We start from the raw sequence: 14,525 nt of genomic DNA on the forward strand, positions 1-14,525 counted from the left end.
TGAAACTCTGTTCGATGATTTGATACCCTGGTTTAACAGGAGGTGGAGCAGCTAATCCATCTACAGGAACATGTGACGCTATGGACACCGACCACCGTGTTAACTGAATTATGAACTCATCAGGACGTTCAAATAGGTGTCGGTAGTACGCTGATCGTTTCTGCTACACTTGATGGATTAACAACACACAAATTAGAGCAAACATGAACAGACTGTGGACGAATCACCTGTTTAATGACGGACAATATCCTACACATTAAAAACAGATGTTTCACTCCTCGGGAGTAAAATGGCACAAGTCCCAGTGTTTCAGCGGGCCTACCTGATCACAGTGGGCGTGATCTCAGCACAGAAGAAGATGCTCAGGTTGCTGACCGCGTGGGAGGAGAACATGCCGATGATGGAGAAGGCGATGGAGAAGTTCCTATTCAGCATACTTGAGTTTTCTGCAGACAAAGCAGGAGACACACACACACGTATGTTAATGTATATTCAGCACCCTGTGCAATCTGTAAAAGGCATAAGTCAATAAGGTGCTTTATATTTAAAGAAAAACATGAATTATTTGTAAATATTGAAGTAAATGACGGTGTGTTTAAAAGATGATACGGCAGCATTTCAGCATTATGTCAAATTGTGAAAATTGAGGATGAATACAAGCAAAGAAAGGTAACTGTAGTGGTGACATTCAACCACTGCCACATACTTCATTAGGGCCGTCTTGTGTAGCCCCCTGCGGTGCATTTCAGCAGGACGTATGAAATTTGGTCGGTATATGTATCATGTCGAATCGTAAAAAGAAAGTCTCTTGAAGTTATTCAGATTAATTTCGACGTTGCCGTAGTGACGGAAAGGCGCCTTTCGCTGAAGGGGCTATAAAAAACAAACAGCTGGAGCTCCACTGTACATGGTCAGATCTTTTCCAAATTTCACACAACTGATGCGAGTCCTGACCTGAAAACATCTACATGCCAAGTAAAACATAGTCATAGCGCCACCTGCAGGCAACAGGAAGTTACAGTCTCTATACTGTGGCTTGCTACTCTTTTGGTCAGCCAAATGTCAAGACCTTCATGTTGCAGAACTGTGAAGCATTTGCGTCTCTGTGAAACGTTGTTGCCGAGGAGAAACAAAGCTGAGCTTTCGAGTGGCTACAGATGCTCGAAAATGAACAAAACTTAGCGCACACATTAAAAGTGCTACATTTTGTCATCTGATGTGTTTGTGGTGCTCGATAGCCCCTCCTGAGGAATTTGATAACCACACGAGTCACATGTAGACATCAAAAAAAAGTCAATAAGTCGTTTCTAGCCATGCACTCCACACAGGAATTACTGTCCAACGTGTGCGTGTCCGATGATCACGGAAATGCCTGGCACCCCTGACGTGAGTAAAAAAAAAAAAAAATGATTTCAAGGTAAAATATTTAAATGCTACAAAATCCAGTGGTATTTGAATTTCAACATTAAAATCTAAAATTCCAATTATTTCTCTGCTTCCTACCACAAACTGTATCACTTCAGTCAAAGAGAACATTGAAGCGCATGAGTTACTAAAACTGAATCAAATAAGACCAGAGCATTTTAGGCTGCATCGTTGGAACGACTTTCAAGCAGTGCATTTAGAAAACCGAGAGAAACGGATTCCAATAAAACGTTACGGCTTCCCAACGCTTTCATTTTGATGAGTTATTGAGGAATTGGCTCGCATGCAAAGAGCCCATTTACACCAATGATGGTTTGATTAAAGTGTTTTTTTATGGATGAGAGATGTTGAAGTTGGCATAAAAAGGATCAGTGGAGACTGCTCTGTGATCAGCTCTTGCCTTCCGCAAGGGGTTTAGTGAGGAGAGAACAAAGACATTGATGAAGAGAAGGGAAGAGTGAAGGAAGGCTTGTTGTGAGATGCGCAGCTCTGTTACAAAGAGGCTAACCCTCTTCAACACAAAGGGGATAAATAAGTGAAACGCTAGCCAGAATTAGATCTTGGACTTCATTATGTGTCTCTGCAGGCCTTGTATACGCCTGATGAAGTGCTGCGGGATGTCTGTACGCAGCACATTCTCAACAAACCTCATCAAGATAATGCAGCAGGCTAAGTGATGAGTGGTGCAAGACGATTGAATCTGCACTTCAAAAAAATAAAAATGCGAAGCTGATAAAAATGGTGGAAGAATAGAATCATCTAGAGATGATATAGATCCTACCTATATTCAGATGGCCACTGTACTTCCCCAGCACTAGAGGAGAGTGAGAGAGATTCACAGATGTGTATCAGCGAGAGACACGAAGCAGAGCGATCATTCAAATTGTGTGTCGAACATTAAAAACAAAAACATGTTGCGCAACGCTTGCCGACTTGCACTGCGACAACAAAAACAGTTCAAAGGGAGAACATGACACACGAGCACAACCTGGATGTGTTGACTCAGGTTAAACATTAAGGCTCATGTGTTAACGGAATAAACGGACCCGTGCACGGTTTTCATCAACCTTTGGTACACATTGACGAAATTGTCGGTTTAAGATCATGTTCGACGAGTCCATTAGAAACAAGTACAGGAAACCCGGCTCTTGTACAGTGCACCCACTGCACCCACCGCACCCACCGCCAGTATTTACAGCAGGTGTTGAAGGAGACACAAAGCAAGACAGTCGGAAACTAAACTATGAAATTCAAGTGAATATTTTGAACCATCTCAACAGACATCATCACATGGAAAATGGAAGAATATAAAAAGACATTAGAGGGTTATGTTGTTATTTAATGCAATGTCCCACTGTACAGACGTATTCACATGTTAACTTATTCCATTGCTTTGAAATTTGCGTGGAATCATTCACTCGGCCACAGCTTTGTGGGATGCGATGCGATAATATCCTCATAAAATGATTGCAATGAAAGTCAACAGACAATACTGATGAATTATCTCTGCTATGATGGCGGTTCTGGCTTTTAGCTTTATCAAAACGTTTTGGTTATTTATGTTTTCCATATTATTGTGCTGTCAATTCAAGTACTTTCAATACTTTCCAACTTCCCTAAGACATATACTTGTGTCACATAATTGTTTCACTTCTACAAAAAGGCTCAAGGCTTCCTCTAATGTTGGGGACTCTTTCCTGCCACGAATGAACAAACATTTGGGGCCCTAGTGAGCATTTCAAGCCGCAGGACTTGTATGCGGACCCAACACATCAGAGCCCACGCAGAAACGTGTAAACCAGTGAAAAACTGTGGCTCATTGATATTTCTTTATTAGTTCTTGGACAACAATGGAGCTCTATCGCACAGAGGAATAAGATACATGTGGCTTTGGGTACACAGACAGGATTTGGTAGTAGGATCAGTTCGTGGTTTGTTTTGCTCCATTTTTCTTATTGCCAACAAATCCCACAAACAAAGAATAGTACCAGCCTTAACGTTTCATTCTCTATTATTGCCAAAGATGCTTCAGATACTCAAAGTCAGTAAACATCACCACCGTGGTGTCATCCTAGGGGGACACGTTTTCCTCATACTCACAATTGAGCAGGCCCAGCTGCAGCAGTGAGGCCAGGGCAGTGATGATCATAAACATGAGAAGGCCGCCCCTCCGGCCCATCAGGCCCACCGCCGGGCAAAGCGCCATGCAGGACGCCACCGCAATGCCCGCCATGGTGTAATAATCTGCATAGAAGTTATGGAACATGGTCGTCTCCTGAGCTTCGGGGTCCATCATGCTGCGAGCGAAGCAGTGGTGGATCCCGTAGCCTGTTAGCCTGGGTGGAGAACATACACAGGGCGAGGTTAGGGGACACTCGGAGCGAAGGTTTACAGTAGCAGAGAATGGTGAAAAGAAGGGACAAGAGGGGACGATGCAGAGAAAATAGATCCAAGTGCATCTAACAGATGAAGAGGTTGGGAGGAGACGGAAGAGGATGTGAGATGATTAAAGGTTTATCACGCCTTCTTTCATCTCAACGAAACTACCCACATGTAAACACTGACATACTGACACATACACACACGCAGCCCCACACACCCTCTCTACACACACACACACACACACACACACACACACACACACACACCCCCTCTCTACACGCACACACGCAGCCCCACACACCCTCTCTCCTGGTTGTGTCACAAGGACACAGCTCATGTAAAATGCATGCCGGCTTGGGGAGCTCGGCATATCGTGCACTGAAGCAGAGCTGAAGCTGGCTCCAGCCTCGCTAGAGATGGGGAGGAGAGGAGCGATCCCACCGGAGATGGAAAGCGAGAGCAGCGCAACATATGGAAGGGCAAAAGCATCGAGGACCACTGATCAACGCCGTCTCGGGCCTCCAGGTTAACAGCGCCATCTCGACTGCACAAAATGGCGCGTCTGACTGACATTGCCTCGCCCCACACTGACATACAAGCACACACACGCATTCCCTTCTTTTTCTCCTCCCTCTCTTGTTCCTTCTGGTATTTAGACACACATAAGCACCGTGACACGTAAAGGTTCAAACTGTTTCCAAGTACCTACACCAAAGACAAACACTTACGAGTTGACGCAGAGCACAACAATATTCTTCCACAGGTTTCTCGTCCTGACCATCTTCACGATGCACGTCTTCTTGGGTTTCTTTTGAAGAGCTCTCTGCAGTTCTGGAAACAAGCAAACGTGTTCATCTTGGAGCCAATATCTGACCTTTGAGGTCCATATCAATATTCAAGCAGAAATGTTATTTTAAGTTATTGCAAAGGATGAATCGTCTTAAGTGCAACGTTTACCATTGTTATTTATTATTATAACGTTGTGGCATTACTACAAGTATTTCTGTGTACCAAAATATAACTTTGTTGAGTGTTTATGGGTATAGATTTTTGCCCACAATACATATCGTACACATGTATTTCGAAAATGAAGTATCAATGTACTGTGCTAACCGTTTGCATATGAGCAAACACTGATAAAAACGATATCCGCCTGCTTATACATCCATCAGGCTTTAATTATTATTATTATTATTACGTCAAAGTGAGTTTTCAGTTCAAAGGAAAAGTTCAACAGCAGTCTGGGTTGTTTAAAGAGTCAAACAAGGGCACCCCCGAGGTTTCCGTGAGACAGGTACGCTCACGGTGGAACAGGAATCATTCTGCTCACTCTCCAAAAGATGACATCATCCCGATAGTCAACACATGCAACTGCATCCGTCATGTCTGAATGCTTGACAGAGTTGCTCAACTGTTTTGCTATTGTGGCAGTTGGCACATGCAGTGGCTCAATATTGTATTTAGTGCCAAGCAGTTAAAAGTGGGAAATATTACTGTAAGGGTTGGGGATAGCCAGTTACTATAAAAACAAGAGTGGATCATTCAATGTACTTTTCTCAACACTGCATAAGCACACAGTCTCAGAGTTTAAAAAAATGAAAGTGCAGTCAATTTCACACTGAGTGGTTCCTCTTTGAACCTTTTCCCAGCAGTGGCACTCGTTCTGTAAACGGATTAGATAAATACAGTACGGCGAGCAACAGCAGGACAAATATGGAAAAAGTACACCATGGTAAACAGAGTAAAGCAATCCGATATGACATTTAACAACAACATAGTCAGCTCAGCTCTTTGCCTCTGCAGTGTCTTCTGAGCACAGATACAGTTATAACTCGGGGTCAAAGGGCATGACCAGCGTCCATCTGCCGTCTGTCCACCGGTCGGGTCCATCAACCCAGGCTGTGATGAAACAAATGAACGTTCTAGAGTGTCTTAATGTAATGTTCAACACCGACTGCTGCGGCTGAAGTGGCCTGTTACTATGGTAACCCGACAGGAAGCAGAAATAACCTCGTCAATCTGTGGTATTTGGGAAAGCACAGCTGGGGATACGACCACACACCCAGCTCTTTAAAAAAAGAAGAAGAAAAGACCGGGAGATGACACTGCAGCAAAAATACAAAAGACACGACTACTTTAACATGAAAATAAAAACAAATTCTACTGATATTACACAGTGATCACAACATCAAGATGTAAAAAGCAGCCTTTATCATGCAAACGTGCCAATGTATTTATTACCTGTGAGGATATTATCGCTGTCGAGCTCCAAGTTGACTTGATTTTTCGTCGCTATCTGTCCCATGATCCATTTGGAGCGGCAGTACTGCTGAGTGGCCAGCAGCCAACGCAGTGACTCAGGGAAGATCCTGTCAAAAAGACGGGGGATGTCCTCGTCAATGAAGTGAAATGCATCCAGCTTTCAGAAGGCTGACTGAGGGCTCTCTTAATCGCGGTTAAATCGTTTTTTTTGTGAACCAGTGTGCCACTTTAACACATTTCAAATTAAATACAAAAGAAATCTGTCATGGTGAACTAAGATTCGTAGTTATCCTGAACAGAAAATCCAACTTCACAGTCGCATACAATTTACAGGTTGCAAGGCCTCAAATGAGCTGACCCAGATGTCTTTAAAGCGTAATAAATACATGGCGGCCAGCCATTGTCGTGCTTGAGTATCTGGTCGTTGTATCGAGTTACAGTATGTGGCAGCAGTGCACACATTCCTGTGAGCGCGGACGTTTCTCCTTGCAGATGTATGTTGATTTGACGAGCGTCAGAAAAGAACACAAGGCCACATTTACCTCAGTCGGTTGCATTGCTATGGAACAGATGTCTACAAGTGGACCGGTGCAGGATTCATGATATTCCACAGGTGTGGTTTGAAATTGTTTCCCCACGTCAGCAAACTTAGATCACCTGCAGTGCTGAACTCTGAACTCAGCTGTGTTTCTACACAGATTCAGCCACTGTCAGTGATGGATCCAATTTGTGCCCATAACCTCTGGCTTAATCAAGAAAATACCAACGCCAATACTTTCCCAGGATCCTATTGTGGCTCGACTACATGTGTAGAAAGAGGCTACAGTGTTGGCTGGTTTTCCATTAAAAGCTCGCCCTACACACCTAGCAGGTCGAGTTCACCATCCGACCTCCGGTACTATCTGTGATAAATATCAGTTCAACAACCCGCTTCCTGTCCTTGAGTCTTTTTCAGCCAGCAAGGCCATGATCGCATCAAAGCAGACAACCGTTTGTCTTCTGCAGTGTTGCCACCAGGCTGCTGAGCTACTGCTCATTTTCAGTCATCCGTCAGGATAACAGTGATTACCCCGATGTACGCCTAAGATTACCAACTCCAGCCTGTATCACGGTCCGGCTCTCTGTCTCCTGCACTGATAGCAGTGTATCATATCACCAGCATTGATTCTTCAGACACACCATTTTAGAAAGCCAAGGCCTTTGATGCTATAAAAAAAAACCAAACTATATTCTTGGGTTTTCTTCGACTGCACATCAGTGGTGTTGTGCGGCTCTGTACATCACGCTAGAATGAATGGAGGTGAAGCCACAGGTATTTATTGCCCGAGCTTTAGCAAGAGATACTGCAGTCACTGCTCTCCTTTGTTTGAACCATGTAAATCTGCTGAAGCATCTTTGGCTGGATAAGGTTTTATTAAAAGAGTTGCTTGGAATCCAACACACAGTAGAATTTGACTGCAGCCGGCGACGCATATTTCAGTCTCGTGTAGAACTTAAGCAGAATAACAAAAGATGTGTTGGTGCCAAAGTGCAAGCAGGTGCTCTGGTCTTTTCCTTACCAAATGTAGGACAGCATCAGTAAGAAGGGGCAGATGATGACAACTTGGAGTACCTGCCAGTCGTAACAGAGGTATGCCACCCCTGGCATCAGCAGCTGACCGCCCAACATCACAAAACTGGCCACCATGGTCATGGAAAAGCGCCATCCCGGCAGACACAGCTCGATCCCTGGCAGGGAGAACAAAGAGTAAGAAAAGAGAGAGAGCGCCAGTGTTAGTTTTTTTTTTTTGCAACAGACAAAGACACAAAATGGGCATGTACGACAACAAGGCAATTAGCCCATTTTCAAAAATAATGTTCGACAAATTCCGTCATTTTACCAGCAAGAATGCCACACAATAAAAATGTAAAACTCTCAAATGCGAGGATCTTTATTGTTTTGTCTTGGTATTAATTGAATCTCTTTGGACTGTACTGTATATAAGGTAATTCACCTTGGGCTCCTGAAAACCTTTTTAAAAATTCTTTCATTTTATAGACTACATGATTAACCGATTAATCAAAAAGTCATCGATGCGCCCAAACTAATATTTTCACCTTTAGAGCTACGGTGCATGATATATGCTGTGCCAGTAAATAAAGGCTGAAGTCCCCATGTACAGTTGTTGTTGGTGAGACAGTAGGCTGCTGTGAGAGTGGACTAACTAGAAAGCGGTTCCTTGTACTCAATTCTCCTCCGTCAGAATAGCACTGATTCATTCACCCAGACATTAGCATGCACACCACACTGGCAGCCAGCAACCACAGACAGTCCAGCCCTTTAGTTACTGCAGTGGAGGGTGGCTTCACATCAAACCATAGCACAGCGAGCAGTGCTGTAATGCTGCTACTCTTGCAATGGCCAAATCGTTTGTCCTGCTTCATTCATCCCTTTTTTGTTAAGACTTTTTCTTCTAATGGGTCTTTTCTGCTGCGCAAGAATGTGAACAGTCTCCAGATGGGTCTTTCAAGGTGACGGGGCCGGCATAATAGAGTGGGTGTCGCGGCCCCTGTCTTCATTCCAGCGGAAGAGACCGGAATTTCAATTGGGACTTGCCCCCTTCTGAGGACATGAATAATGCTCTCTGTTCACAGACACTATCGCAGCTGGAATGACAAAGCCAGTGAGCTGAGAGCGGGGCGATGGGTGCAAGACCTGCTGAGTTTGAACCAACTAACCTCAAGACCCCTCATCTGTGCACTGCTGGGAGAAAAGTGACGGTTCACTGGCTACGGACTGCATGGGATTTGAATTCTTACAAGGGCGACTGAACAGGCCACTGCAACGTGACCGGAAAAGTACATCCTGTGGTGAGCTATGGAAAAGTGCTGACGCGCACAGACACATGACAGTGCAAACTATATTAATAATGTAAAAGGTATCAAAAATAGGCGTAAATATTTTTAAAAACTATATATATGCCACATGATCTGTAGATAGAGCTGCAGAATGAGGAACAGAGTCCTGAGCTCCTTACAACTGCTGACCTTAATCCTCCACAACCCACTACATCAGCGTTCCCACAACGCCCTTATGTAGCCTCTGTTCTAGTGACATTAATCTACCGCGAACTAATCTCATGACACGTATACAAGAAGCTCACCTCAGATGCTAACTGAGGATCTCTGCTGAGACAAAAGGAAGTGGGGCATACAAGCTGTTGAGAAGTAGACCCCTGTGTATTTGGACACATACTGTACAAAGTGGAAATGACATCATCAATGATCAAGCCAACAGCCAATTAATTAAGGATGATAATCCCCAAAGAGGCTTTGGCTGGTTTGCTGACTTTGGCAAAACAAGAAAATGAGTCACACTCTCTGGTGCACGCAACAGTGGCTCACTAGCCGTCTGTAAAGTACGCAGCTTAGTCAAGGAGAGACATTGTTTTACAAGTGAAACAGATCGCTTGACCACTAAATGCACTCAGTGCAGTCACTCCCTGTACCCACAGGCTAATGGCATGACCTTCTACTGGTCACATGATGTCCATATGGCCCAGTGCCAGGATTTTACTGCCTAATCCTGGCCACTCAATCTGTTAAGTATGACTTAATGATAAGGAGACTGACGCATTTCTCTGTACTGAAAGATAACAAGGGTTTGTTAGCTGCGATGCATTTCTATGGCGTAATTATGACCAATTCTCAAGTCTGGAGCTGCGTGCCTTCTTGCAGCTGTATTGCGGTTGCCACCCCGCAGCTTTGTTCCTTCGACACCTTTCACGTTGTTTACCTTGCCGACTGTAAATTCTCACGCCTCAGGGTGAATGACACCAGAAGGTTCCAGACCTCTGAATCACAATCAGAAGTCTGGTTTTGCACTCATTAACCGCTGTCTCCTCCAGTTGGACAAGGTGTTTGAATGAAAGGCTGGGACACGGTCTTGAGCTATGGGACACGATGACGCGTTTAACTGGAGCTGCCATGTCGGAGGGTTACAGCAGACGAAACACAACGACTACCGTACACAGTCTCCCATTGTACTGACATCTGGTGACTGTAAAGGCCAATGATTCACCTCCTTTTCATCACTTTTAGACTCGTGAAACCAAGGCCCTCTTGTGCCCTGTATAGCGTCTGCCTTTGTTACGTTTCCCCACAAACATATTTTCAGGCCAATAATTTGTCACCCGTTTTCAAAAGACGCTAACGGCCCACGTCTTATTTTACACATAATAATGTCCTCAGTGAGCTCACATGGCTGAGTGTGCTGCATGGGGCTCATCCAGACCTTACTGGGTACATGAGCAGCTTTATCTATGCATTGCTAACGCTACAAAACCGTGGTAAAAGATGGAAATGCTTGGCGAGAGGAAACTCAATTCAGGCGTGTGCAAAGCTGCTGATGAGTTTTTGGGAGTGCCTCCTGTGAGTGACAGGCCAGTGCAGCGTTGTCAGCAAACGGTACTTCCCTGATTCGGGCCCAATGATCCTTGGTCTGGAGTTAATGCCGATTGAAGGGATTCTTGTGTGAAGGCAAATTGCATCCTCAGTGGAACATAGCGACCACACAGGAGAAGAAATCAAACAGTGTGGGGGCGTGAGCACCGCACTGTTTAACCCACAGTAAACCGCGACAGTCTCTGAGAATAGGACACCCTTGTCTTAAGGTACCCTTCGCATTTCACGAGGACATAATCATCCAAAAAGCCATAGCAGAAAGCCAGCCCTACTTATCACTGAGATTCTGGATACATATGGGTAAACTGCAGTTTATTTACAATTAAATATCTTCCAAAGAATGCTCCAAGTGAGACTACTCAGTGTTGTTTCTCTCTTATATAGCGTGATTGTATTGGCACACAAATATCCTGAGGGCTTCTCTTTTCTTCCAAGCACTGACAATGGGCTGTTGGCTGAGAATAAGGCAATCCCCATTCATTATTTCCTTATCTACAAGTGCAAAGAATGCCAACTATCCACAACTCGCCACAGGCACTTCCCTTTGACCTGCGTGTGGTAAATATCTCGGCAATCAAACCATAAGTAAATCACAACCAGGAGAGTAATTTCCCTTGGAAATGTTTGTGCGTGCGTGGGTTTGTGTGTCCTAACTAACCCACCACCTCACCACTGCCACCCCCCCCCCTTCCGCCCACACACACATACACACAGGAAGATCAGCACAAAAACAAAGCTATTGGTTCCCCCGAAGATACAGAACACAGTGGCTGATATACAGCTTGCACTTTGACACAAATAGTCCTGAGTTGTCCAAACACAACAGATTCATCCGCCTGACCAAAACTGAAACAGCATGCATTTCACACTCATCAAAGGAAAGCGCAAAGGTTGCCCATGCTGACTTTGACAATCACTGGACTTCACTCGGGAATGTGCGACATGAGATAGCTTGAGGTTATGTCACGCATTGTCTCTCACAAATAACAGGGGTTGAGAATTAGCCCACAAGCATTACCCGGTGTGCCTTTAAAAACAGGGAAGCGGTTGCCTAAAATGAAGTACCATAAAAACGAAACAAAAAAAACAGATATAGATATACATGTAGCCTAATGTGTTAGAGGAGGAAGTATGTTAAGCAACCAAAAAAGCAAACTCTGCACTCGAACGGGAACTTTAACCCTGCTTACATGGAAAATACTGAGTTTGCACCTTAACCCATTTATCAGACAACAGCTAGAGCTGAGTGTGTTGAAGGATGAGTGTATCATGCTAAAATTAAGTTGCTGTCCGAACACAGTCCACATGCCGCCCCCCCCCCCCCCCCTCTGTATAACCTTTATCATCCTTTTCAGGCATCTCTTAACATCTGAAAGGACTAGAAGGTAAGGTAAATCTGATGGCAGCCCGGTACCTCTGCACCTCTGGACCTGGCTGCTGTCCTCGGGGAGGCATAGGCCTATGAAGGGTAATGAAAAGCTTGTCTCGTCAGAGTCCAGATCTGGCACGCACTACTCGGGCCAGGCCAGTCTGAGCGATATCCACACAAGCAGTTTAAACACAGAGCGCAAGACAGGAGGGCACCACACAGAAAAAAAGCTCCTCATAACAGGCAACACAGGAACAGTGAGGCGGACAAAGGTGGTCTGGCCTGGCAAAACGCAGCACAGCACTGCATCAGGAAGCATGCATCACAGATCATCCTGTCCGAATAGAGGAGCACTAGTCCACTGTCATAAGTAAGAAAATATAGATAGCTGGGGAATATACGTGACTACATAAAATCTCACGGTGGACAGATCAAATGAGAGGCTGTATCGGACTGTTGTCACATTACCATTCATTTGCACTTGCATGCTGAATATGATTCCTAAAAAGAGGAAATATTGAAATGCCCTTCACTGTGCTCCATTTCGCTATCATTTTCGCTTACACGCACATTCTAAGAACAGTAGACACAATTTAAAACCGGAGTACTTCTGCGTCCTTTTATAGCTGCATGCTTTATATACGCTATCATATGTGACCGTGACCTACACATACACATCACTTAATCTCAGGCTGTGCCGGAGGGGGTCGCAAACTCAGGGACAGTCCGTCTCACGCTCGAACAGATTTGTTCTGAAGCATCACATGAGTGGAGCAAAACCGGCAGACTGAAATGCATATCATGGTTGCAATAAATGATTAAAGCCTTGAAGGGAACGTCTTTACTGTACTAAGGTAATAGCTAACACACATACACTAAGGGTGTATGCATGTGTGATCGCCGCACTCATACTAGTCCAGTTCATGTACAAAAGGAGCGAGAGCAAACACCACCCTCAGAATCAATACCGTCTGAGTGTCGGGGTGTGTCAGCAGCAATATGACCGCGCGGATATAAATTAAATGAAGGAATAAATAAAGACTTTTTTTCACTTAGAAATGACATTTGCTAAAATTAGGTCATATAACATTCATGGACTAAACGTAAATGTGATACATTTCTGTCAGACAGCCTGTTTCTCTCATGCTTATTTGGTTCATTTCTCTCTCCTCGTCCTCTATCTTCTCTCCCAGACGTGACCGTAAATATTAACACAATCAAACAAACTTGGGACAACAAAAATAATGTATATGCAGCGCGGATTTTAGCGAAGGCTCGATACAAAACCACAGAACTAAAACCGGTCGGGACACCAAGGTAATTTATTCACATGGAGTAGTTCCATTCTTGGCATGTTGTGGCGCATTGCAAAAGGTGAGGTTTCCCAAATTAATTCTACATTGATGCGTATACTACACTTTTTAAATGTTGAATTACAAAAACATCAAATACTACTGGGAAATCCCCCTTGGCTAGATTAAGCAACAGCTCGGAAATCAGGAATGTGTGAGAAAGCGAGTCAAACCCCAAAAGAATACACCATCCCATATCAAAATATAGTGAGTGACTATTTGAGCTGGCCATGTCTCCAAACCTTAACCGTCATCTTGATTTTGTCCCAGGACATCCTCCATAAAAAAATGCTTTTTCCCTGTCGATCATCACACACACAGAGCAGTCATGAGTATGTATGGCAAAGGGTATCGACAGGGAAGTTATAAAGCTCTTTATTGTACATGAGTCATGTTGTCTTTCTGTAGTCTTTCTGCATCTGTATCTCACTCTACAAGGCCTCTCTCACACACACAAACACACACCCATGACATGTAGAGGCTTGCCTCGTCTCATCCAGGCAGGAAAGTGAAGAAGAACTCCACTCAAAATGAATTTGCTCTTTACCGTAAGGCCATTATACAGACATCCTGCCTCTTATTAACATTTAATAGTTGCTTTCAGGAAAATAAAGGTGCGAGATGAAAACCATTACGTTGTGAATACGTCCACACACGCACACACACACTTATACTGGCATTCTTGCAGACAGAAACCGCACACGAGCCCACAATAAAAAAATAAAAACAGACAGTACGTGTTCTTTTGTCGCTGTAATAATACTGCGTAACTGTTTTTTGGTGTGAATAAATACTTCAGGGAGAAAGAAAATCAATTTATGTCTAGAAAAGTATCTGATCACCTCGTCTCAAACTGATCACTAAATTCCCTCACAAAACACCCAGTGCAGCCAGCTAGCATGACTCAGCTAGCTGATGAGAAAACTGCCTGCAACTCAATGACTCTAAGACGGAGGTCCTAGTTATTGCTCCAGAGGAGTTTGTCCCCATGATCAGGCAGATTATTAGTCCACTCTCCTCTGCTGCCCATTGCAACCTGCGCAATCTTGGGATTTTCTTTGATCGCTCCATGTCATTTGACCAACATGTTAAGCAGCTGTCCAGGTCATGTTTCTTCCATCTAAGAAATATCAGTAAACTGAGATCTGTATTATCAACACCTGAATTAGAAATGATCATACACACATTTATCTCTTCACGCATTGACTACTGCAACTCACTTTTCACATCACTCAGTGCATCTGCTCTTAACCGTCTGCAGGTCATCCAAAACGCTGCCGCCAGATTACTCA

The 14,525-nt window shown here is 44.1% G+C and overlaps 1 protein-coding gene across 1 annotated transcript in view; it reads right to left on the bottom strand.

Annotated features, from left to right (window-relative positions):
• The window catches only part of LOC306789067 (solute carrier family 22 member 23-like), a 31,849-nt gene that overhangs the window by 4,954 nt on the left and 12,370 nt on the right, over positions 1–14,525 (bottom strand). The window contains exons 4-9 of the mRNA XM_079284839.1: positions 7,629–7,797; positions 6,049–6,176; positions 4,536–4,638; positions 3,526–3,761; positions 2,207–2,239; positions 323–446 (exon numbers count right to left, since the gene is read on the bottom strand). Of these exons, the coding sequence (XP_079140965.1) occupies positions 323–446; positions 2,207–2,239; positions 3,526–3,761; positions 4,536–4,638; positions 6,049–6,176; positions 7,629–7,797 (793 nt within the window). The remainder of the gene's footprint in view (positions 1–322; positions 447–2,206; positions 2,240–3,525; positions 3,762–4,535; positions 4,639–6,048; positions 6,177–7,628; positions 7,798–14,525) is intronic.

This window comes from Melanostigma gelatinosum (assembly GCF_949748355.1).
Source record: "Melanostigma gelatinosum genome assembly, chromosome: 15".
Classification (NCBI taxonomy): domain Eukaryota; kingdom Metazoa; phylum Chordata; class Actinopteri; order Perciformes; family Zoarcidae; genus Melanostigma; species Melanostigma gelatinosum.